Raw genomic sequence first — 27,359 nt, 5'->3', positions numbered from 1 at the left:
TCATGGCATGGAGATATATCCAGTAAAGGGGAATACCTGCCACAAAACCAAAATTCTCGGGGTGGAGCATGGCGGGGTTGTTCAGGATTTTAGCAGATATCATAACAAAAAAAATGCAACTAGAGGAGGAAGCGAAGATCCATTACACAGCTTTAAGAAACACTAGCAATGTGTACAAACAGTTACGCTTTGTGTATCTACGATGATTACAAGTATTTGGATGACAGGAATGAGAATGGAGGTAGACAGACCACCTTCTCCCTGCATTTAAGTGAAAGCCCTGAGACCTAGGACTGTGCCTGAGTCCTGGACACACAGCCAAGAGGCTGTGCAGTTCTGCTACACAGTGTGGCTGCCATCCTCAGGGAAGGACATCAGAGCTCATTACAAAAAAGCATAAGGTTGTCAAAGGCGAGCTCTTAAAAGAAGACGTTTACAGTCACCATATGAAAGTAAAACAATTAATCAAGAAGATTTAATGGGACAGAGTATCAACAGGATGAAGAAGAAAATATATAATAAGGCTCACCTTGCAAGTAAGATGCTGCTCAGTGTGATTTCATTCCTACAACTTAAAGTAAGAACACACATGGTCCAAGTTGTTCCCGTGGATTGTCAAATGGATTCATTCTTAATTGGCTTTCCATGCAGCTCTCTTTTAAAGGTGTGAGTGCTACTTTCATTTGATACTGCATTGATTTTCTCTGAAGTTTCCTCCTATCATGGCTACCGTGATCAATTAGTGTGCTATAAATAGAGTGGTCAGATTCCTTTCACTGGTCTCATTAAATTGCACCCCTGCTGAATTTCTGTGGAGAACAGAATTGGGACATACTGATAGCAATAGTATGAAGATGCCCTCAGGTTTTCCAGTGAAAATCAATTGCTCAATATTCCTAACAAAAAGCTTTGAAAAGCATGACCCAGTGGACCCCAGCTAATGCCCAAAACATACATCAAAGCTTGCTTGCAATTCTGCATCTCTAAAACCCCCAAAGATAAACAATGGGAAAATAAGTGGTTAAGGAGCTCAGCCAGTTTCTCACTGATATATAATTCCTCATCAATCATAACTACTTAACTGCATCCCCTCATAATGGAAATATGTTGCTGGAGGTATGCAGCTAACCCATATAATTCTCCAGGAAAGTGGAGTAAAGATTCAAGGAGGAACACAGTTGCAGGGCACATTTGGTCTGTCAAAGTCACCATATAATGGTGGTGTGCTTACCAACCAAAACTAGAGGGGACTGATAAAATTTGGTGGTATGATATAGGCTAATTATTGCAGGTGTATGTCAGCTATGCTTCAAAAATGTTAATCTTTATTTTGTAATGGTATAGAGTATAGCTTTTAAAAAATTGGTTTAGAAATGACATTTTAATCAATGAGATTGGAAACAGCCATAAAATAGGAAATGGTATTGGCTACTTTGAAACATTTCAAAACCTAATCTGAAGGGCAGCTTTTAGGTTTCCACTCTGCCCTACACCCTGCCCTATCCTTTCATAACTATCCTGTCTTCTCCCAACATTCTTTCTGTCCTCTCTTCTCCTCTGTTAAGCACTACCCTTCCAATCTTTTCCATCTTCCTCCCAAAATGAAGCTACATTTTTACCGTAGACTCTCCTGCAGGTTGAAAATCCCTGCTGCAAAGGCTGGGATTTTAATTACTGCACTTGAATTACTGAATGTATCCACTGTTTCTATATGCACTCACTGGTGTCTGGAGTATACTCTACGGGGTTTTTTTGTCTGAAGGTCTGAAGGATTCATTGCAGACCTCAGAGGACTGTCTGTACCTTGCAAAGAATTTGCGAGAACGCTGGAGAACTACCAACACTTGATGATTTATCCTGGATCCTTCATACTTAGCATTGTGGCTTTCAGCCAGAAGACGCAGTGCTCTAAATGATACTTTCAGTCAAATAGCTTAGTGCAGGATGAAGACACCTCCCAACAAACTCGGAAGATTTTGTGGGTAATAAGGCACATTCAGTGCAATATCAGGTAAGAATTAATGACAACTGCGGTTTAAACATATCTTTAGGGAGGCCCTCTCCTGAATCACAGCAGAACGACTTTCTCCTTCCAGAAAATGTTTTCAGTGGGGGAAGTGCAAAGGGTTGAAATCCAGTTCTTCTCAGACAGAAAGCCCTCCCCAAAATTATTCTAACAGATATAACAGATCCTTAAGAACCAACTTAAAAGAGCAAGAAATTAACAAATACATCTGAAAAGATAATCTTTAATCACTGATTAAAGATTGCCTTTTCCAATGGCACTGTGTGGTATTGGAGTCAGCCCTGTAAAATAAGGGGGCTGAATACACATTTAATAGTCAGAAGTCAAGCCTATACCGTGAGAGATAACATAAAATGTAACCCACGAGAAACAGCAAGCACCCCAACATAGCCAGAACTGTTCTGGGTGAGATGCTGACATGAGACGTTCTCAGTGTCAGGCGCTGGAGTTATATTCAGTTTTTTGGATTGAATGTACACCCAAATTTCCACTAATAAGATGATATGTGCAGCCACCTCAGATTTTAGCCCATATGCATGTCTGGATATTCATTACGTATAGACAAAACATTAGTGCTCAATCCTTTTTACTACAGAAGACACTGGAAAAGATTACAAGCACTATTTTCCCATTCCACATAATAAAAAGTTAGAAATGTTTTTTAAGAACTTATTCTGATTTTTACAAAGTATGCAGGAAATGACTGGAGAAATGCATTTTGCCTGGGGTGGGTTTTTTTGAAAAAAATGTATTATCCAAGTTGGAGTATGATGTTTTAGAGAGTTCATACTTAACTTTTCCTTAAGAAACATAATTTTCTTTATGTGTTATAAATCTAAACTTTCAGTTCCTTACTTTAGTTCCTTAAACCTTCAGTTCATACTTTAAATCACCACAGTAGCACTTATTTAAGCAGTTATGCCTACTAAAACTTATGAGAATTTAATTGCCTTAATTTTTTTATGATTATGAAACATGAGACAAGAGAAACCATCACCAGCCATATAATTTCACATTTTTATGGCGCTTCCCCCTAGAGAAGTTTCCCATGTTTGTTTTTCAACATTAGTGAAATATCACAGCAGTGTTTTTCCTGCACAGCAATCACTTATAACAAAAGTCAAAATTTTGCTTATAACCAAAGTCAAACTGGATTCATAAAAATAATTGTTATAGGAGCTGAGCGCTTGCTAAGGAATATAAACAAAAATCACAAAAAATTATACTGTATTGTTTTGGGGAACGAGCACTGAAGGCCTAGCTGATATCACAGGGACTATGTGCAAAGGCAGTATGTACTGAAGACAATACCATAAAGCCAACTGTGCAGAGTCTAATAAGATCACAGAGGATTTATGAGCATCACAGAAAACAAAGGTTAGACTGATTTCAGAAAATAATTCCAAAAATGATCCAGCATATCCTTATGAGGTAAACGTGATAACACAGGCAATTTGGACAATATCAAAAAAAAGTAAATTTAAGCTCCCCAAATAAAGAGGATCCCACCGATTTTCACATCTCACCATCTCCGGTAGCAAACAAGACCGGAAGAACGTCTCCAGGTCCTGATTCCAGATCACTGCTGTTGCAGATACTCCGTCAAACAATTCCTTTCTTTGGGTTACTGAGAGTCACACACCAATGCCTGCTTTGGACCCAACAGCACGTGGTGAAACAGCAAAGCGTTTTATAGGAGGTGACATTTTGAAACAGAAAAATTAGAATTAATGCCAAGAGAAAATCTGAAGAGCAAGCAGTCTTCGAAAAGTTTCCAGAATGTGCCAGACCTGCCTTCGAGACTTTAAATTAAAGTCTGTGAAGTACTAGAAAATATAATGCATGAGATAATCTTGCCTTAGCAGGAAGGTGAACTATGATCTTAAAACATGTCTTCTGTCTCTGACGTTACGATTTAGAACAAATTAGTTTTATTTCCGCGTGACCTTAGGAGGAGGAATACTATTTCTTCCCTTCATGGCCTTAAGATACTGAAGCAAAGAGAAATATTTAGACCTTGACTGAGAAAAATCACTTCCAAAAATAATTATATATTTTAAAGCTGAGGAATGGTCGTAACCATATAGTTGTTGAACTGTGGCTTACCAGAGACAACAGGAAGTCAATCGCAGTGCCAAGAGTTAATTTCCTACACCGAGTTTGTGCTACAAGCCCTTCTTTTCTCATGCTGGTGCCACTCACCTTAGCATAATATTAGCTTTTCAGCTTAATCAGGGCAATTTAGTCACGATCTTTATTTAATACATATAGATTCAGTTTCCCAATAAAAAGAAATAAAACAGAAAAGCGGTTAGCATTTAGCAAAAGCTCATGAAAGAGGCAGTCTGCACGTACAAGAAGAATCTCTTCTATTTTCTTTCTCTCAAGATGCAATAATTTTAATTGGATGTTTTTCTCTGTTGACAGAACTGAGGGAAAAATGTCAACTATGAGCATTTTCATTGGCTTCTACACCAACCATGGCTACTTCATTGAAGTAGAAGAAAACTTCAGATACAAAAAATCTTCTTTTCGTGGATCATGCCGTGTCATTCCACTACATCCCCAGAAGCTCCCAACGTGTCCTGCCCGGCCCCATGAGCACTGAGTCGTATATACCAAGCAGACCAGCTCGAGTGTGAGGAACTCCAAAGACTGTTTCCTTAATAGCCTGGTGGCTGGGCGACTCACTCAATATGTGAACAGATCAGGACTCACCCTCTAGTGCTGCTTTCCAGAGTTGTACGAAGAGTAATGGGAACACTGGTTAAGAGGAGGTTTGAAGTTGGGAGATTTGAAGCTGATTAGATGCCAGATGTGGAGAGCATTTGGACAGTGAGACCGCAAAAGGCTGAGATCTCCTAAGGAGTCTAAGATAAACTTAACATGCCATGCAATCACCCATGGTGACTGAGGTTTTGGAGCATGATATCAGGACACTAAGACAAAAAAAACACATCAATGAAGACTAGTACAAAGTAAGGCAATGTCAGCAGGGGTGGGATGAGGAACTGGGGAAGCAGTAGGACTGGGGCAAAGGCTGCTCAGAGGGAAAAGGGCAGAAGGGCAAAAGGAACGGGCAGAAGAATCTGTGCCAGTTAGATCAAAGCGCCTGAACGAAAGCCAAGATCCCCACAACTAATCACGCCTTGCTTACAGCAAATATCTGCAAAACACTGGCAAAGTGCCCACTCTCTTCCTCGTGCGGGTTCACATGGAGGATGACAACCTACTGCAGGCAGTTATTCCGCTAGCTCCAGTGGCAGTGTTTGGGTGGTGGATATTTAACTCCATTAAGCATCCTTGCAGTTTCCAGTAAGATGCCACACGGCAGAGTTTCTGGGGGTGAAAGGGGAGTTCAGTTTACTGCTCCTTACCATTTGTTTCAAAGAGGCGGCAGCCCACACGACGTTACGTGCATTCAAAGAGCGCATCTAATGAGGAGCTCTAAATTTAGGCCATGCTAGAATTCAGGCTCCTGGCTTGGGGGTTCAGAATCAAGACTTTAGAAGTCTTGAATCCTCCTGATCAAAAATAAATGGCAGCTGGACTCCAAACATACAAAAAGTGACTGAAAATCAGACTATGGCCTGTGACAGTGGGCAGCCCAAATTAACAGACACTTTTAACAGTAATGTTTCAGTGGAACAGTTCTCGGCTGGAAAAAAAGAATAGATAGTATTATCCCCTCATCTTAAAAGTGTGTTTGTGAGAATAAATAAATTACCATTTGAAAGGCATTCAACAATTCTTTATTGATGAGCATCATAAAAGAATCTGGCAAGAAAATTTATTATTCTGTCTTCAGATAACAGGTTAACAGCTGGGACCACACTGAATAATGGCTGTGTCCATACAGACATGCCTGTAAGCAACTGAACTCAAGCTGCAGCCATCAAGTCCTTTCTCACCTGGCAGGTTAATCCCATCCAGACAGCAGGTGAGGAGCTAGGACTAACAATCACTTCTAGTCCACCCTGTTTCCACAGTAAATAGCTGGCAAGCCTTTTTGATGGCCTTTTTACAAGTAGAGAAGATCAAATATATGCAAACTCTTGTAAAAATAACAAGCTCTTAGGAAAAATATCCTATTCTGCTGCTGCTACAGAACATGAGTTGAACTGGTACAAAATTGTGCTGTTTACAAGCATATTCCTCCACTCTCTGGCCTGGTTCTGGGCTCAGGGGACTCTAGCATTTACAAACAGATTAATTCTTTGATAAAAAACTGAATGAAAGCAGCTACGTGATTTATTGACCCTCCTGAAAGCAGAAGATACTCCCATTAAAAGCTCAAGCCTGCTACTTTTTAATATCCTCCCAAACACTATGTGAAGCGTCAGGACCCTATTCTTAAAAACTGGCGGAAAACTCAAGCACTGAATGAGTGGTTTTTATGGTTTTAAGTTCGGATGCAAAGACATTTAAAGCTCTTTTTTTGTGGTTTGCTGCTCACTGATACTCATTGCTAGTACTGAGTAACCGTTCCCTAAGCTCATTATTAGCAATCTTATGCACTGCACAGAGCATGTGACCATGTAATTATATGAAGTCAAAATACTGTTTGCAGAGGCATCCTTAGTTCTGGAAGTTCCTGACTTAGGAATTCTTGACGCTGCAACCTGCTGTTTGTACAGGTGCAGTCCAGAACTAGGTAGCAAAATTTAAGCACTGTCTGTGGATATCTAAATAGAAAGGTGAACCAACCATGATGTTCAGATAAGATTCCCTGTAAGATACTGATGAAGTTCACACTTAAAGAAAATGGGAGTAGGAAGTCCTGTCCCTTTCATCACCAGACTGTACATGCTCTGGTCTCTGATACTTCCACCTTACACTGCTGCAGCAAATCTGATTGGGGAATATTGTCCTTACAACTCACAAGAACAGCAGTTTGAAAGATGTTTTGGATAGCAATAGTAGCTGCAAGCATGCTGTCTTAGTGTTCTTTCTGTTTTGCTTTCATGTTCACAGTAACGAGTTTGTTTTAGCTTATGAAGCCTTCCTTTGTTACAAAGAAAAGTCACCATCAGTTGAAAGAGCTGCCTTGTCCCCCACAACACTATCGCTCTCTCTTCCTGTAAACATCCTCAACCCAAAAGCAAGAGTCTTCTGTCTTCTGCAACAATGCTGACTGTCCACATATGTTCAGCACCCAGTTCAAATGCGTATCATCTCTTTTTCCCCAGCTTTTTATCTTGAGGAAAAGCATTAATATTCAGCCACCAATAACTACGCAGTTTTGCAAAGCATTTGGAGGTACAGCCTGCCTGAGTGACAACATGCAAAACAAATCTGTCATGTATGCAACTACTATTATGAGCTAAATAGAAATCAAGTATTTAAGAAGGATTTAGTGTTCCAGGTTTTTGAATCCTAAATATCAGTTAATCAGTTGAAGTGTCTTATGCATACCCACAACTTTCCTTTTTGCAAAGTTCCCTTATAATTACCTCCAAAGCTATCTGTCGGAGTTAATGAAAAACCCCAACTTTCAATATAATTTTCAGACTGAATTTTTGGTCTTTGACACTGCTTTTACCTGCTTTGTGAAAACAATGCTCTCTTGATACGTAATAAAAAGCCCATATAGGTAGCTATAAAAGGACTATCACAAAGAAAAGAATCATACCCAGAACCTCCTCCCTCCTTCTGCCCAAGTGTTCCCAGCCCAGTGTTCAGGTGGAAGGGGCCATGGGAGTGCCAGAAGCAGTAAAATGAAAGAAAGGTTATTAAAAAGGAGGCAAGGGGGAGTGGAATATACACTTGACTTAATTATGCCCCACCAAAAGTCCCTCTAACCCCATATCCTGTCCTTAACAGAGGCCAAAAATGAGACCCTAGAGCAGATACAATGCAGACAGCATATGTGATATTTCCACTCAGCATTCACCTCATCTCCAACTATGTGCAGCCCAAGGAATTCTGAACTTTGATGTGGTTTTAACGTATTTAGTAATCCTCAGTTCATCTCTTTTCCACAAACTTATCCATTTTCCCTGAACACAACTAAACTTTTAGCACCCAGAATTTCCCATGGCAAGGAGCTCTGCAGATTACCCAGATATTGTACAAAGAATCACCATATCATATAAAAAGCCAGGCCTCTTGCTAGTATCATCTGATGATGCCCATTTCTTAAAATGGAGGTAACAAAGAACACGTGCAGCTTGTCCACTCTCTCCAGCCACCCATGGCCTTGTTTGTAGCCTGTTCTGACCTCACAAGGGACCCTGCTTTAAGCAGGAGGTTGGACTTGCTGATCTCCTGAGGTCTCTTCCAACCTGAATTATCCTGTGACCCTATGGTTTTATAGACAGCTGTAGTTTCCCTTCACAATTTTTCTTCTTCCACCAAGAAGAATCCCAGCCAACTTAGTTGTTCCTTATACAGAAAACAGCCCATACCTTTTGGGGTTTTTTGCCCTTCTCCAGTCCTACAGTAGTCTTTCTGACACAGAAAATCAGAAGCATCCACAACATTCAAGATGGAAGTGATGGTACAGATTTTTGTAGCAGCTTCACCATCTTCCCTGCTCTCCATTCCTTTCCTTACAATTCCTAACATTTTATCTGCTTTTTCGACCAACACTATGTATTGAGATGATATTTTCATAGAAGTATTTATCAGACCATAACATCAAGGTGTCATTCTTGTGTGGTAAGAGCTTAGAGTTCATCACTGTCTGTGGAAAGTTAGGACCGGTTTTATTCTGAGCTCTCAAGAGTTCTCCTTTCTATGGGAAGAGTAGCTGAAGCATGCAGATTGTAATCCCTTGCTGGTGAAGGAGGCAAAATTTTGTAAAGTTTTTCAAAGTTTTTGAAAGGAACTTATTAGGCACTTGTGTGTTGCAGCACACGATGCTGTAACACTCCCTGCTTTCAGGAACCCAGCTGCTGAGTAACATGAGTTCCTTCACAAGCCCAAAATCAGTGCTTGGCTACAGAAATCAATGAATGGGGAGAAATGGGCACCTAAAGACTGGGATTCACAGACACCTGCACATTGAATATGCTGGGGAGAGCCAATACAAGGTGCTAAAGTCAGGGCATGGGTTATGGTCTCACCTCTCAAAGAATGTTTTCCTTCTGCTCAGGTTTCACAGCTCTGAGCTCTTAGGTACTCCTAGGCACCTAATCCAGACAGACCCTTCTCAGAAAATAGAGAGTATTACGTTTTGCATTTGCTTATGTTCTTATTTTTCGCTACGGAAGGTGTAGGACCTCTAAGTGCATATCCTCCTTCTCATTGACGAGGAGCAACATAAATGCTGTAGCCACCAGCATCTGCAGGGAAGAGTATTGCTCCTTTTTTCCAAAAGCCCAGGGCCAGTGTATGAGCTAGGACTGGAGCATCAAGAGTCCCAGCTAAGTGCCCCAACCTCCACAGGAGGTTTTTTCTTCTTGGCTAGCAAAACCATTTGATCTAAAATTCAGCACTGACCTACGCTGCACCAATTGGTTCTTACAAGCACTGTTGGGATGGATATGCTGGAAATTCACATTAGTTTACAGATAATCACTGTTCTTTAACATTAAAAATTCCATGGCCAAAAGGCTCTTTTCCTGAAAACAACTACCTAGGAGGTTTTTCTAATGTATACAAGTCAGTTAGGGGTATGATTCTTTTCATACTCCCATTTAACATATACATGCAAAATGTATAGCAGAACTTGTCTTCAGTAGAAAACTGTATATATTTACTTATCTTACTTTCAAAAGCAATTTCCTAAAAAATAAGCAGTTGTGAAGTGCCCAGAAATGCCATAGCTTGCAATCAACTCTCTTTGGTACGTACCATATTGAATATTCTGCTCACCACGGAAGCTAAGCAAATACAATGCAAATTTAGTAGATTTCATTCTGGAGGCAAAGGGATTTGGTTAACATCAAATTCAGTGGTCGTTAATCCCACTTTCCCTGTCCCTTTCCACCCAAGTAACACAAATATTTAAATTCCCCAAATGGTAAAGTTCAGCATCTTGAGCCCTGTTAAATCTTATAAGCCAAAGTAAATTCCATTTCTCCGATTAAATAGAGAGTATTTACAAAGATCATAAATAAACAGCGTGTGTGAGTTGTTCTTGTTCTTTTTCATACTACCTGACTAAGCACTTTTTACTTTGACATCATTCAGAATTATGTTTCCGCTACGCATTTTTGTCCAAAATAAAAGAAAAGGCAGTCCCTGTTGAGGGTAAGGGAATGTAACATTTCAGGCATGAAATCTTGCAAGAAGGTGCAAATAAACCTGTGCCTTGCCCAGGGTCTCTGTACCACCTTTCCACCATGCTTTCCTCTTATTTCCTTCCTGATCACAATTATTTCTGAACTGAGGTTCTCCCTCCAAGATGCTCAGTACAGTTGTCTTTAGTCTTTTCCATTGATTCTAATATAACTTTACATAGAAAAATGTCTAAGTAAAAGAAAAGAAAAAGAAAAAAAAGAAACTAAATATAAACAAACAAGTAGTATAACTACTGGGAAAATATCACTAGAGTCAGTCAATTTTGCTAGTGTAAGAATGCTAGCCCTCATTCCCTCAGTGGTTCTCCACAGAAAATTAAATGCTGTATTATGAGAGCCCAACTAATTGATTTCTTCAAAAGACTTGTGGTAAAAGGCCTTGTGAAAGTTGCTGCTTACAGATGGCAATATCTGTAAAAGATTAGGACAGAGTCCTCAAGCATTGGGAGAGTTTTATCTCACGTTTGCCATTTCAGTGTCTTCTCATTCCCTCTTCCGGAGCATTTCATGACCAGTTTTACATTTCTGGAGTCAACAGGACTGAAGACAGTGGGCACAAAATGATGCCCTGGGTGTTGGCCACCATCAGACTCGGGATAAGCAAACATACAAAGCTAGGGGCATGGATAAGGTAAGCCAAGGGACTTCACCTCAACTCAGTAATGAACCAGCCAATGGCAGGAGAACACAGAGTCTCAGAGCCCACCTGAAGTTTGGTAGATCATCTACCATATTTTCAGATGCAATTATCCACTGCAGCTCTCCTCAAAATAACCATCTCTGACGAATCTCCAAGAAGAAACACCATAATTTAAAAACAAAGACTACTAAAGTATTTATTCATGTTCTAAACAAGAAAAACAATGACTAACTTTGAAAAACAGCACAAAAAATAAAACAACTTTGAAGCAATAAAAGGACATGCTGCACTATTAGACTATAGATCTCACTGCTGCCTTCTGATGTCGTTCTCGAGACCATGGAATCACACCACTGCATAAGGAAACACAACAAAATTAAAATTGAGATCTTTGTCTCATATGACTGTCACTGCCCTTCTGTGTGCAACAGCAGGCTGAATACTGGTTAAGCCATTTCAAGATTTAGATCAAAACTCCATATTACTGCTATACAAGTTTCTTCACAAATAGCAATATCAAAGTGAAGAAAGTTCAAAGGTAATGCTGTTATTTTGTTTTATGAGTAATAAAAATGTATAAATTATAAAAACATCACAGAAAAGGAATATATGTTCTTGTAAAGCCAAGGCACACTGCCACAGGCGTGAATTACTGGTATTTTTAACACAGCAACTCAAGCTTGCACAGCAAACAACTACTTTACAGATTCTAGTTTTTCATTTTAATAAGCATTAAAGATCATAGGAGACAGCCAAGAGTTATGTAGCATCCTTTCCACCAATGTGCCTGTGCCCTGTAAAGTGCATTTACAATGAGCAGAAAGAAATTTAAATCACTGTATACTCAGTCTCAGAAGCTGCTGCTCAAATTAATCCTGACCCAGCAAAAGAGCCAAGCACATGCTGAACTTTCAGTAAGTAAATAGTCCCAGCTAACTGCCTAATCACAGTCCCCACACTTTTCAGGATAAATGATGTAGAGCCTGTCTCCAATGGAATCAACGAAAAAAAAACAACCTGGCGTGGCAGCAGCAACCCATATTTCATCAGCCCTGTGCAAAATGACAAGATAAACTGATTACTTCTAACTTGCTGCTGCAGAAGCTACGGTCTGAATTTACAGGAAGCCAGCCACTTCGCAATAAAGACAGAAAAGTTAACTCTTATTTATGGCAAAGAAGCAGCCTACACACCAGGCATTACTGCACTTAGCTGACTGAGCTCATGCATTAGCCTGTGCCACTGATACTTGTCTGTTCGCCCAGACCTTAAGGTGTTAATAGCCTTGCTATTCAGAAGTTCTCGGATTTTTGTATTGTTTGGGGTTTTTTAGCAACCTAGATTTGTAATAAACTGCAAAACGAAGGAGAATCAGGAAAAGAAAGAAAAGAAGGTTACCTGAAGGCCCTCTATGGCTAATCTAAGCATGCTTGGTGTGAGCTTGGAGGCCTGCTTGAAGGTGAAGTTGCTCCAGTCTATAATCAAAACAAATCCATTCACTTGAAGCTCGGGGTCTTCTATCATGGCTTCTAAAGAAAGAAGTATGGCGCGCAAAATATCCACCAGCGTGTACCTGTGAATGTGAAGGGGAGATTCGGTTAGGAAAGGAGCAACGACCACGGACGTGGAGAAGTTCTGAGCGTTCTTCAAAGGAGTGCAAACATATCCTCAGAAGTCATGGCTATGTAAAGCTGGGAAAGTCTCAAAAGCTCAATTAGTTGAACTCACCCTCTGGAGCAGGATTATGTACATCTAGACCATCAGACCAACTACAAGAATATAACACACCAACAGCAGATTTGAACTTTTCTGTAGTCTCCTAATCTGCTTTAATATCTATGCATTTTATTAAATGTCTGTACAAACGTATCTATGCAAATAGTATTTTTCTAAAATCATAATGATACCTGAGTCTAACGCCAGAAGCCTAGACCCAAAGTTCCCTCCTGTATTTTTCCAAGGGATTGAAATAACAGCTTCTACAAAAAAATCAGAAAAAGGGATTTCCACGTGCTCCCCTTGTCCCTCTCTCTGGGTAGTGTTTTCTCTTAAATCTATAAAGGGTATTACTCAGAGCTCATTACTCAAGGGTCTTGAAAGCAGAAAGTAACACACACTAGGGCTCTGAGGTGTTTCTGGTTAAGAGCAATAGCAACCTTGTAAGAGTTACTTAACTGCCTTCTCAGTACTTTGTATACCCAAACTATGTGGTTTCAGTAGTAAGTCTGGAATGTGGTATTCATTGGTGCTAGAATTTTCTGTCAAATTGGGGTTACAAAGATGCCACCTGCAATATGTAATTATGTGTTTTACATATATGCACATAATCTTTTCTTAGATCGATGATCTTGTAAAAGAAGATATAATTCCATATTGCCAAGCCCTGTTGAGTATAATCTTTCTTTTTTGAAGCTAAAGCACCTAATACAGCAGCTGAATAGCTTAAATATATACAGCAATATCATCTTTAGACTGCCATATAATAGTTATTAATCAACTTGCAGTTTAGCCTATTAAGTTTTTTTAAAAAGGGCAAAACACCTGAATTATCTGGGGTTTTTTAAGAGATATGAAAGGAGTAGTTCAAGTTTTTATTTTTTCCAGGCTATGTTTTATATCTAAAAATTTTTTTTAAAGGCAAGATAAATAGTTACTGAAAAAGATGTAAATTTGCCAGTCTGCACCACATTATCAGATGTGGCATTAGAAAGCTAAACCAGAGAAGTATCAGATAAGCAAATATTCCAGGAACAAAAGAAAGTTAAATCTTCAGTGTTTGTGCAGATATTTTTAAATATGGTCCTTTAAAAATCTCCCATGATGGCATCAAACATAGAAGTTTTCAAAATGATGAGTCCCCAGAGAAATCTTCACCATACTGCATATGTAGCAAAGACCATGTGTGCCTATTAGAAATTACATTAAATTATACTAAATTCTACTTGCCTTAATACGAGTGCACTGTTGTGTACATAACTACATTTTGAAAGTATCTGCAAAAGGAAATAACACAAATGAAATTAATCTGCTCTAGCTGATTTCTCGCATCCTTCCATCTTTTTTTTTAGCCAACTAAAACTCAGTGAACTTCCCAACTATGCATTCCTAGGAAAGGGACTAGAAAAGGACTCTCTTAATGTCAGCCTAACACAAGTGAACAAGAGAAAGTGTGTTTTCCCCAAAAAACATTAGGGGAAGCATTGTTTTACACAATTCTTCTCTTCATTTTGGAGACCCTTATTTTGTTTTGAATTTGGTTTGGTTGACTGGGATAAAAATTTTCATATTCCCTCCTCTCCTTTTCATTTTTCTGAGATTTAACTTTTTTCTAAGGCTTTACTTTTCTGAGATCTAAGGTTTACAGGAAGTTTGGCATGCTCTCTCTGTTTTGTTCAGGTTTTTTCAACTGGTAGAGGAAACGGCACAAGAAAAATTCTTCTCTGTAATTTCCCTATGGAAATCCTCAAAACACTAAAATTCTCTATTTCTTTTGGGCAGAAAAAAAAAAAAGACCATTTCTGTAAATGGAATTTTGTCCATGGGGGAAAAAAAGGACATGCCTTAAAACCTGTTTTGAAGGAACACATTCAAAACCTGGATCCTTAAAATCGTTAGCGCAATTCGATCATCGAAGAACTGTTAGGCCAGGACCTTGCAGTAGGCACGGTGAAGCAAACCTGGTGCACCCTGCCTGCCCTGAGCAAGCCTGCCCGGGGGCACAGGGGCTGGCGTGGCAGAGCCAGCGCCTCAGGCACTGCACGGCTGATGCTCCCCCCTCCCCAGGCAGAGCAGCTCCCCCAAGCCCAGCTGCTGGATGCGTGGGGAAAATGCCACTGTCGCTGCTGAGGCCTCTGAGTAAGCAAACAAACACACACACCCAGTGCCGCAGTGCGAAGAGCGACCTGAGGAAAAATGAAACCATCCATCCGCTCTTTCCCAAATGAGTTTGCGCATGTATAATGGCATGTGTAGGGAGTGTTTGGCAGCATCAAGACTATAGACGGTTTTACTGGCGCTAAAAAGGTCTTAGTTTGCCTAGCGTATCTACAGACCAGTCTACCCATCCAATACAACACCGGTGCATGGACAGTGGAGGGCACCTAATCAACATGGGAACTAAAAATGCCTGTACAACATGCATTTTGTACAACTGCCAGCATCGGGATTAAAACACATGCTTAGCCTGAGGGAACGAGGCTTACAGAGTCATGTACAGGGTCAGGGCTGGGCTCAGAGTGTGGCCAGCTGCCTTCAAACCCCTGGTTACCTCCACAAGGTGGTGGATGTCTCAGAAATACTATTTTTTTTATCGCTTCATGAAATTAGATGGAGATACACTCTGTAAGAGGCCTTCCCAGGGGAAACGTTGCACTGGGAAGGAAATTACATCAGGTGAGACACTGGGAGAGCAGCTAATGCCTCAGTCTGAGGAAGATCATCTATCAGAGGTCATACAAGAAACAGACATTAGAAATATTCAAATCCTAAAATTAGCCTCAACCTCACTTCACATTTATGCTGCCCCATTCAGAGGATCTCATTCCCCAGAAGAGCTCCATGAAGCAGAAGGCTGCTGCAAGCACCCTACATCCAGTCCAAGAAGATGGGTCACAAGTTCCTGATGTACATCTCTAAAGTCCTCCCTAGGCAGTTCAAGAAGACATCATATGCCTTGGATTAACGGCTCCCTACTGGCACAAGACTGCTAGAAATCTGGTGCATTAGACATAAAGATGCTTTGTTTATGAGGCCAATCAGGTCTCTAAGACTGGCTCTCTATCACTATCACTCTAAGATCTAAGTGATAAATATATAGATGTATACATGTAAACGCAAATACACCTAATTATGTTCCGAATTCATTCAAGTCAATGGGAAAACGGTCAGGCATCAATGAGACCAGGATTTCAGCCACCACAGAGAGTAACCAGTGGTTGCAGGGCTGGGCCTCCACAAATCTATGGCATAGTCACCGTCACCGTAACTCCTAGTGCAGGTTTGCATCACGTAAGAAATACAGTCCACAACAGCAATGATGATATTGTATGTTTACCCACTGAAAAAGACAAAAGGTTATCCTCTCAGTGAAAACAAGTCTTGAAGAACACAGGTCTAGCTAAAAGCAAGCAAGAACATTTTCTGCCAGAGGAAAGTATCTGAAGTACTCTTTAAGTCTAAAAAGCCACATCAGGAGTATACAGGGACGTGTCACTAACAACCAAGCTTCCCACCTCAAATACCCTTCAGGGCAATTAGTTGAAGATAGGAGCTATCCTTCATTCTGTAATGGACCTCTTCTCTTGGTTTTGATACCTTACTTAAGTACAGTGCAGAAAACCAGACAAGAAAGACAAATCCATTAGAGGATATTTAAAGCAGCTTTTACTCAGACACATGCTGAGGCAAGACAGAAAAGTAAACCTGGTGTGATAGGTGAAGTCTTAGGTGCTGCGAATGGCAAGCTGAGTATTGAAAGTATCAGCTGAACAGCCCAAGCAAATCAAACATGATTAAACAAACTATACTGAAGCTTTCACACAGCACAGAGTTATTTGCATGAAGACTCATCTTTAATCCACTCCAGCCCCATGTTGTCCAACATTTCACCTCACTGCTACTACTGTTCACATCGGCATCAGGATGCACAGGCTCTGTCATAACATACGCTCCATCCTTGGCTGGACTTTAGGGAAATTAAAATCCTATGTAAAAAGAAGGTGGGAAAAATTACTCTGGATTGTGTTGCTGAAACTTTTATTCCACGCTGAAATTAATTTCCATATAGATACAGAAATATAACCAATCAAAAGTGAGAAAAACCAGATAAGCTAGTGAGTGTGAAATAAATTCGGTCCAAGATGGCTTTGACTGCCTTTCTACTTTAAAGAAAGAAAAAAAAAAAAGAAAAAATCAACATATTAGCCTTTAATTTTAAGAGACCGTGGTGTTCAGTCTGAGAGGAAGATGGTATTGTTTTATTTTTACCAATCTGTGTTAAGTAACAGTGTGTATTTAGGGGACAGCAAGCCGCTGATTTTGCCCTGGCCCCAGTTTTACAATGACTGCTCCAGTGCTGTCAGGCACGTAGGGTGTGCTGGGCCTGATTTGCTGCAGTAGCTGCAGTAGCATGGAGTTAGGCTGTGCAGAAATAAATCCTGACTTATTTATGGCTAAATTCAGTTGCATTCACTTGTTTAAGCAGACTCTTATGGGACATACTGTAGCTAGCAAGGTATTACTAATTGCTAGGATAATCGGGAACTCACGGTTAATTTAAATGTATTTAATGCCCTCTATTTATAGAACCATGCTTAATTCAATGGAGAGCTTAGACAACTTTTTTAGCCCCGTTGTTAATGTGAGTAACAAATGCTGGAAATATGTCATCACATATACGATGCACTCTTAATGTTCCTTTTCTATATGAGTCCCAGCTTGAGTTCAAATGAGGTGGGGACTAGTGTGCAGACACACTCTGCTACCTCTTGAAATTTTTCATTCAGGTTGACTTTAAAGCAATGAGCCTGGGAAGGCTTGACAAGTTAATAGCCACACTGACAGTGATTCTTTCAAATGCTTCAGGATGGCTACCATTTCTACCACTACAGTGACAGAGCTTTCTAGGGTAATGCCTCACTGAAGTCTTGATTTGTCAAGAACAGAACAGCTCGAACAATTAACCGAGCACCCTGCTCTTTTGTAATTTAACAGTGGCAGCAATTTCCCCTTTACAGAAAAGAAAAGTTCTTTGAGAATTTTCTATGGGACATGAATAGATTCAAAGCATTTCCAAGGATTTCTGGGGAAAACAGTCTGGCAGACACTGCTATCAACTCTTGGTAGTACTTCACCATGATCTTTCACCTTTACCTCTTGGTTACGTGGTCTATGCATTCTCTTTACTCCCAGAGGCCACTGTGATTTCCACCAGGCCAACAGAAAGAGACAGGGAGAATGCAGGGTAGAGATGTCTCATGTCAAATCCAGCTGTGTCCGCTGTTTTCAATATTTAATGTTCTTGATGATGGGTGGCATCCACCATATCATCTGTTTAGCCAGATTCTGGTTCCGGTCGATTCACATTTGCACTGAATAACAGATAATTTGATTCGGCAGAGTTGCCCTACTGTCTCTATTGCTATTTGTCATCTTCCCCCGATATCAAGAAATTTCAAGTTATTTTGAGAATTAAAACTGAGTCGCATGAGTCTGCCCCCCAGGATGCAAACTGTTAACTAGAAGAGATAAATGGTAGATCTTCTTTGCTTGAATTTAAGCCATGTGTCTCCTGAAGGTCCCAAACATGTAAGGAACACACAATCTGTATTTTAAGCTCATCACCATTTGAACAAGTAAAGTTTTCTGTCAAATGAGCTCTTGTGCCACTGTGGTTTAAAAGAGAAAGCTGGTCAAGTCTCTGAGCCATCATCCCATTTCTAACCTACTGCTCTGGCTTAATATTTTTAGAATTTCAGTGAAACAATAGCCCTCGATACACAAAGGAGTAGCTAGAAACGATGCCTCAGATCTCCTTGGTTTGTCAGTCTGGGTACAGATTTGAATGCTGAAAAGATGGGGAATTGAAACTTCTCTTACAGCTATTCTGCTTAAATAGTGGCAGCATGCCCTGGGGGCCCTTATTCTAAAAACAAAAAGCACCACCAGTGTTACAAAAATGCATAGAAAAATAGAAACTGCTTTACATATTTTACCAGATTAGCTTTTAGATTCAGATTTAATACCATTCATTACTCCTTATGTTAGCCCAGTGTCTAACAGTCACAGCCACAGAGGAAGATTCAGCTGATCTAAATTTTACATTAGCATTGATCAAAAAGATCCCTATCCAAAACACTCACAGTCTAAATACGAGTGATAATAGGCAGATACAGATACCTGGGGGAAAGCTAGGAAACAATAAGGCAGCATCAGTCAGCAGGAGAAACTGTAGAAAAAATGACAGTGTTTGCACTAGTTAATAATTATTATTTGAAAAATATTATTTGCAAACAAAAATTGACTCTATTAACCAGGTATTTTGTTACTGTTAATATGTTATTACTGTTAGCATTTCTATTTATTTTGTCACACTGCCTCCATCAGAGCTTGAAAAATACCCTGCCAACTCGCCTGTCGTTAACAGTGATCTGAGGAGCAGACCAGCCTTCTAATAGCTACAGAATTGAAATTTTCATTTAATGGGAGGAAAAGAAAAGTTTCTAGCACTTCTGCACATGAAAGCATAGTTTTGAAAGCAAACCAGTGGACTCCGTCTTTGCTCTGCTGTTGCATCAGATGATTTACAGCAGAGCTAACGGTAAGGAGTGCAGTGGATTTCCATATTCACTGAGGATGGTGTGAGCTGACTGGGTCACTGTGACACAGACAGGAACTAGGCATTACTGCACTTTGCTGCTGCACTTTTCTACTGCACTTTCTAGGAAAGGTTCTGAGATCATTAACGCAGGGAAAGATTTCAAATAAATAGCATCAAAATGGACGATTTTCCTAGGGAATTTGTGTACAGGTGCCATGAAGCATGTAGAAGAACATGCATGACAACAGATCCCTTGCTGCTGAGAGCTGAAGTTAATTGTATCATTAACCAAAAAAAACTTCACCAGCTGTACACATTAAGAAAAAGGAGTCTTCAAATGCACATACACACCTACAAGCCAAATGTAGCTATGAATCAACAATCTGGAAGCTAATAGGGAAGACTGATCCCTCCCCGAGTGCTATCCAGCCTCCTGGCAGGAATGCCACCCATCTTCACTTTCCCCATAGTAGAGGCAGGACGGAGAGTTAGGCAGGGTCCCATTGAAAAGCTGCTGGGCTACTCAATGCATTATCCTTCACCTTTCCTTTTTTTGTTTGTTTGTTTTAAATACATGTCTGATTTAGTTGTTCAGATGGTAGGACATCTGGTACAGTTTTCAGGCCCTGCTTTAATTTAATGATTTAACATCCAGTACACAGGCTTGTTTTACCATAGGAACTTTTTGCCTCCCACACTTTTCTTTCTAATTGGAACTATGTAAATCATAGACTGCCGGTACTATATAAATCATCTATAGTATGTCTGCTATTCATTTAAATTACAAATTGGAACTTTTTGTTTCTAATTGTTACATGCTGGCCATAATAAGTCATACAGACATGATAAAATTGGAGGCTTGCTGTGCTCTATTAACTTAGTTTATGAAGCATACGAAGCAGTCCTAACAAGACAGACTTCAAAAAGCAATCCTCCCAACGTTGCTTAAGAGGAGCACTGGTTTACGTACTGTAAGATCTCGAGTCAGTTAAGGCATAAGCTTGAGACATATTGCATAGCGGCTCCAGTGTAAGTTCCATACACAATGGTCCCCAGGTTCAGCTGCTAAACATCAGATAATGGAAGACACTAAATTAATGAGAAAAGAAAGTGACCTAGTTCCATTCCCAGATCTGTCACTGACTTGTCATGTGCCTTGGAGCAAGCCACTCCCCGCAGCTGGGCTTCAGCTCTCTCCCCTTTGTCTGAGTGGTCTATCTGAAAACAAATCCTTCGCTCTGGAGGAGAGGCGTACTGTGGGTGGGCACTGCTGAAGAGCAATAGGGACCCAACTGCAAACATGGCCATCAGGTAGCCCTGTGTACCCCAGTCACTCCCCTATTATATCATAAATGAACCAATGAACCAATAGACTTCATGAAAAACATCGCAATAAATTTACTGTTGTGTCAGCTGATCTCATATAGTTTAAATGTCAGCACATCCAAAATTAAGAAGAAAATAAACCTATTCACAGGAAAATTATTTTTTTAAATGCTACTTTATCCCTGAACTGGGATTCTTGGTGTTCTCTTGACTAGGAACTAATGATCTGAAAACTGTCACACAAAGCTTTGGGGTTTTTTTTATTAATGAGAAATAATGGTAGACTGTAGGCCACGTTACCTGTAACAAGGGAACTTCTTCATAGTAGACATATGACTTAATAAAAGGTCTAAACATCCATTTCTTTGCTAATTCTTCCTTTGGGGATTTTTAAGAGTTTGTGGAGTTGTTTTTAAAATAAAAAGTTGACCTAATCCTCATGTGGGAAATAAGGAAGGTCCTTGTGTGCAAAATGAAGCCCACTCAGAGAGTCCTTAGCCTCATCAGCACTGATTCCTAACTCAGCTTCTTTGGCTCCATCTGCCAGAAAACCGAAGCAGGGAAAGGACGCTGGCCCCAGCTCTGCAAATGTTCATCCACACTTTCTAGTTGTTAGCATGGTCGTGGGCAGTTTTGATTTGTGCCAGACAGCTTTCTCCCAGTCCCTGGGCATGATTCATGGGTTAGCAAGAGCCAGGAAACTCTCCCTGTAGGGAGCGTGGATGTGGCCACCCTGTGTAGAGAGGAGGAATGCCATGGTGGGCCAGCGGCCCTCCGGGCAGAGACCTGTCCCTAGCTGTAACACTGACTGGTGCAGGGAGCTATGGGATCACTCCCTGCAATGGCTATCAACAGAGCCTGCAAGAGGACAGCTACACAAAGACGTAAAGGGCAAGCTTAAGCATGTTGATCCCCCAAATTTTGTCCTTTCTATCCACGTTGCTAGCTGTTTGTGTCCTCCCTATGCTTCAAAATAGCTGAGCTTGGGATATCTGCACTGAGCACTCAACACTGAGCACTCAGCACTGCCTGTGCCCAGCCTGTGTCGACTGCACAAAAGACAGTTTGGGTTCATGTGAAGGCAACTAGCAAGATTTTAAGTTTTCTCACTAAAAAGTGCGTCAGATGCTAAAACTGCTCTCAGTTTGGAAGCCTAGGGAAGCCATGCAGTGCTCACAGGAGTAGGCTTTAGAGAATTCACTCTTAATGGATGCATTCATTTACATGTATGGGAAATCAAGAAATTTTGGTGACTGTAATTTTAGACTGCAGGAGAAACTGGGCATGACACCCAATGAGGTATTTAGAATAACCAAATAGTGTCACATAGTATCAAGCTGATTGCTAAAAGAAAGGGCCTTGGTGGGAGAAATTGCTAAAAGAAAGGGCTCTTGGGTCAGCCTGCTAAGTCATCTTCGGGCTAGAGTAGTCCCAAAAAGGATCAGAAATTGTTCTGGGGACTGCACCAGCCTCCTTCAATTCACTACCAAAGCTTTGTGTGCTTGGATCTTACTGTGCAGGGAATTCACACTTGGAGCAGCATGAGTGGGGAAAAGAAGTGGTCACCGTAACTTCCATCCTGGCATTTCCAGGTGGCTCAGGAAGAGCTTTCTTTAGCAGAGGGAAAGGATTTGGAGCCTCAGCTTCCTTCACAGGCAAACTTTTCAGCTCAAAAGCCATGATGGATACTCCTGTTTTACACACAGCATCTCCCACTTTCTCCTATGGCACCTGAGCAGCTCTGTGTGTGCTGAAGCAGAAAGACCAGCATAGAGATCGCAACCAGCCCTTGTCAGGGGGATAAGCACATCATCTACCGTGCCAGCTCACTTTGGCTAAGGGGAGGCAGAAGGGTGTAAACCTCTTATCAGCCAGTTGAGAAGAGCACCCGAGCAGTTCCTCTGTCCCTCCCAAAATTCAGAGCCTAAAGGATGAGAAGGTTGAAAAGGCCCTAAGCCACAAAACACATTTCTTCTTCCTCTTCTCCCTCTGCCTTCCAGGCTGCTGCCCAGCCCCCTGTGGGCAGAGCCGGGTGTGGCCCTGCTGCCCACCCGTCCTCTCCCTGGTCTGGCACAGCTTTTCCCATGCATTGCCCGGGGAAAGAAGGGGTTAGGGCGAGCGGGTGGCTCTGCATTTACCTGCTCTGGTCCCAGTTGGCAGCAAAAAGGACGAGGATCTTCCTGCCGTAGTGGTCCAGGTTGGCCAGCCCGCCGGGGAAGCCGTCCTTCAGCGCCTGCTTGATGCCCGGGTCTGTGGCCTTGAAGCTCTTGAACATGTCCAGGTTCTGCTGGCGATATTCAAAGTACTGGGCCAGGAGGCGAAAAGCCTCGAAGTGCTGAAACTTCCTGGCCCGCAGGAACCGCAGGATGAAGGCATCGTCGGTGCGGAGGAAGCCGATGTCCGGCCGGGTGATCACCATGTCCCGCACCTCCTGGATGTCCTGGTGCAAGGTGTCGGGGTTCTCGTTCAGCTCCAGCCGGGCTTTCTCCAGAGTCTCCGGGGAGAGACCTGCCTGCAAATGAGTCATGGCGCTGCCCGCCTCCTCCTCCCCGCCTCTGCCGCCTGCGCTCCTCAGCCTCCCGGCCGCTTGCCCCCCGGAGGCGGGCTGCCCCGGCACGGCCGGCCGCCGCTCCCCCGCCCCGCCGGGCCTCGCCCCGCCGCGCCCCGGCCCCGCCGCCGCTGCCAGTCCGGCCGCCGAGAAGCGAGCGGCTCGCAGGCAGCCAGGTCCGGGGGGGGCTGGCACCGAGACTGCCCCGGGCTGCCGGCGGAGGCGCGTTATCTCGCTGACATAGCGCCCGCCCCGCCGCGGGGTCCGACGCGCCGCAGCATCCCCGCAGCCGCTCCGCGGAGGCGCCGAAACCCGCCGGGGACGGGGCTGCGGGCTGCGGGCTGCGGGCTGCGGGCTGCCGGCTGCCGCTCGCCGTCCGCCCCCGCCGCTGCCGGTGCCGCTGCCGCTGCCGGTGCCGCTGCCGGTGCGGATCTCAGGCCGGGCTGCAGCGGCAGCGAGGGGCCCGGCCGCTAGGCAGGGCGAGCGGCGCCCGGGGACGCTCCCCCGGCCCGGGGCTGGCAGGGGGGCTGCCCTCCCCGGAGCAGCACCATTTACGTAAGATCAGCTCTGGCCCCGCTTCAGAAGCGTCTCTCCGGATTTGAGGGAGAGTGGGGGAAAAAAAAAAAAAACGCAAAAACACCACCAAACCAAAAAAAAAAAGGCAGCCAGGAGGAGGCAAGCCGATCCGCAGGTACTTCGCCGGTACCGGCGCCGAAGAGCCTCCCGCTCGCCGGCGAGGAGCCCGGAAAGACAAACGGAGCCTCGGCCTTGAGGATGCTCGTCCCCCTCCTGCGCCCTCCTCCGCTCCACGCCCCGGCTCCCAGATGGCACCAGCCGGCGCGGGGCTGCCTGCTGCGCGGCCCCGCCTTGCACACACACACACGCACACGCACACGCACACAGGCGCGCACACGCCCAGGCGCGCAGCGGCACCTGCCCTCCGCCGCGGAGGACCGGCCGCCGAAAACGCCGCGCGGGAGCTGCCCCCGCGGGGGATCGGGGAGGGGCGGGCGCGGAGGCAGCGCACACGCGGCCGTGCTCCGCTCTCCCCCGCGCAGCGCCGGGCCCGGCCCGCCGCGGGGGGGGGGGGGGGGGGGGGGGGGACGGGAGGGCTGCGGCCGCACCGCGGATCTCCGCGGCAAGGGGGCGTTGCGCAGAGCCGCGCCGCGGCCGCTTGCGCGGGGCTGCGCGGAACAAGACGGTGGTTGTCCTGCGGCAGGGGGGAGGGGGACGGAGGGGGCGGCGGCCGGGGGGGTACGGGGGCTCTCGGTCTGCGGGGCCGCATGTAAGCCCCCGCGGAGCATCCCGTGGGAGTCAGAGCAAGGGCCCGCCTAAATCTCGGGGTCGTGCCAGTGGCAAGGCGTTGTTCATCAAGCGTTGTCTTTACTTGCAGTCCTCTCTTTTGACTGAATTTCTTCACGGGAAACATTGCGAGCTTAAAAACCTGGGAATAAACTAAAGCAATCCTCTTTTTTGGCCTCATATCGGAGGCAGCGCGTCTTAAGTTGCATTATATTGCAAAGGGCAAAAATATCGTGCTTCTGTATACTGAATATTTCAGTGAGGAAAGATGCCATTTTTCATGCAGGAAAGTTTGATTCTGCAGTCTGCTTTCAGGAAAAGTTCCCACTGAAGAACATTTGACCTTTGTGTGAGGGACTGGACCTTTCCGATGCAAATACACCTGAAAATCAAGCTTACACAAAAGATAAGGCAAACACGGGAAAGCCCGTACCATGTACCTCCTCCTCCTTCCTATAGGAAGCGCAGCTCTTTGATACTGCATTGGGCTTCTTTCCCGAGATGACATAGCCAGAGCACACAGCCTGAATTATTGAAAAGGCACTGAGATCACTGAGCCATATGGAGAGTATATATGGGGAATACACCAGCGGGAAGTATGTGTTCTCAGGCAAATAAAGATACTCATAACAACATTAAACGATACCCTGCATTTTCTGCAGGCCATCATCAGATGAAACGGATGCCCTCGGCAGCAGGAGGGAGCCCTCAGCAATGAGCATGTTCTGAGCGCGAGTCTATGCAGCGAGCAGTAGTTAGGTGGCAAAATCATCATTCTTCTGGGGGCTAAAGGGAGTTTTTGTTTTTTACAGGGTTTTATAGGGTGTTGCAGCTCTTCACCAGATCCCTTCTTTGTGCCAAGTCAGGGTCAAGTTTTACCTATTTCTTGAGAGCTGCCTGATCTCAAAATATCTGCAGCATGGATGGCTGGAAAGATGGAAACACCTGTCCTTACTGAGCTGGGTGCCAGACTTCCACTGGCCCAGCTTAAGGCAGAAACTGTTGGAAGGACCAGTCTGTTAGTGCCCAGTCATCGTGGCCCAGCTTTATTCCATCTGAATTTCACTATGTGCTTTGAGTTGCCTCACAAGAGAGGAAGATACGCAGGCTACCTAAGGACTGAACCACTCTCTAGAAATGCTTATTTCTCTTTGTCTGATAAAATGCCTTTAAATTAGCCCCCTTACGTAGATGTGATTCATCTGGGTTGATAACTTTTTCTTAGAGCAGTTATCGCTCCAGAAATAGTTTGTGCCTTTTTTTATTATTAGTTTCTATTACTTTTAAATCTTCATTTTCCTTTGCTCTTGCTATCTTCCTCTATATTACTTCTATATTCCTCAGCAGAGACCCTTTGAGAATAGCTGTTTCCATCACCCCTAAGGAACCAACAACCAGACTTTTCCTGCCATCATTTTCCATTTCTGATGCTACTGCTCTGCCTTTTCCGCTGCAACTAAGCTAATAAAAGAGTAGGTCATGTGACAAGTGCCTTAAATTCACTCGGTGCAAGGCGAGCTGCAGGCATTCAGTGTCTTGCAAAATCAAGTCCATAATATATCCTGTTTATGACCTCCAGTAACACCTTCCTTAATTTGCTTTATTTTTCTTTTGCAAATGGAAACATACATATATATTAGATTTTCTCATGTAATCCAGCGCATAGGTGCACTGAACAGAGAAAAGAAGTGAGCTGGCCAAAATTAAAATATTAACAATTCTGAAACTACAGAAAAGGTTAATTCTAAAGATTCTTAATTTAAAAAAAAATTGTTAAGAAAATACATGGAACTTTATCTGAAAACTTTCAGTATTGTTCCATTTTTTGGTTTTCCCCATTTTTGGCCATATTTAAGCCATTCCTCTTCTTACACTTTTTAAAATAAAAAAGCACAGAAAAACACCGGGGAAAATGTGGAGGAAGAGGATAAAAAAAAATTTATTAATTTCATCAAAAACAATCCAATTTCTGTACACTTCCTTTTCAAAGCAAGGTTCAGTCTCCATAAAAATGGATTTAATAATTTAACAATTTTAACCGGTACTTTGCCACATTAAAATGAAATTCACCAAATATTAACAGCATTTCAAGGAAATCATTTTGCAATGAATTGTGGAAACATAGATCAAAATGCTCTCAGTATGAAGGAGAGGGTTTACACAGCTCTTTCCTGAACTGAGTAGATTTAGAAGGTGGGCACTACAAAAAGGGCACGCAGCAAGACAGCCTGAAGGTAGCATAGGTCAAAGAAGAAGATTTTGGTCATGTTCTACCCGAGCCACAGATGGGGCTTATTATGACAACAACATTTTTTCAATATTTTGAGATCTTGCATGTAAACACATGAAAGATTTGTTTTACATATAAATAACTTGGTAGGAGCAATAAAAAGTGTTTCTGTCATCTATAAGCAGATTTATCAAACCATTTAAATAGTATAATGAAGAAATATGTGTTTTCCAATATGTCATCCTACCTAAGTCATGAGGAGAAAAATGGAGCCACTAATGCAGTTGGATGCAACATACTGATGGCACGGTGTAATTTATTTATTGTGCACATGCACTTTTCCCTCTATAAAACAGTAGGGGTGTCTGACTAAATCCATTATGTAAATCTCAGCATCTTTTCACTTGCACTTACAAACTGTTATTTTTCTTTGATGCTTTTACAGTTGCTTTTGCCTGAACTTCATACAATTAAAATCCAAGCACCCTCAATTAGGCACCTGTTTTGAAATAAAAATAAAACACAAATAAGACACAAAGGTGTTTGTGTAGGTGTTTGATGTCAGAGATGCTAATTCCATTCAGAATGAAATTGTTTAAAATCAGCAATAGACCAGGGCATTCAGGAACAAAAATGGAATACAGGAATAAAACTAAACAAAATACATACTAGATGGTCGATAAGGAAATAACTGTATTAAGACCAGTGTTGGTACCTCACTTTC

The 27,359-nt window shown here is 42.6% G+C and overlaps 1 protein-coding gene across 1 annotated transcript in view; it reads right to left on the bottom strand.

The window, feature by feature from the left end:
• CLVS2 (clavesin 2) overlaps positions 1-23,082 on the bottom strand; it is a 51,401-nt gene extending 28,319 nt beyond the window's left edge. Inside the window, exons 1-2 of the mRNA XM_075497341.1 lie at positions 22,694-23,082; positions 12,311-12,485 (exon numbers count right to left, since the gene is read on the bottom strand). Of these exons, the coding sequence (XP_075353456.1) occupies positions 12,311-12,485; positions 22,694-23,082 (564 nt within the window). The remainder of the gene's footprint in view (positions 1-12,310; positions 12,486-22,693) is intronic.
• Positions 23,083-27,359: the final 4,277 nt, after the last annotated feature.

The sequence above is a fragment of the Mycteria americana genome, chromosome 3, assembly GCF_035582795.1.
Source record: "Mycteria americana isolate JAX WOST 10 ecotype Jacksonville Zoo and Gardens chromosome 3, USCA_MyAme_1.0, whole genome shotgun sequence".
Taxonomy (NCBI): Eukaryota; Metazoa; Chordata; class Aves; order Ciconiiformes; family Ciconiidae; genus Mycteria; species Mycteria americana.
This window is presented reverse-complemented; position numbering and strand designations above follow the sequence as displayed.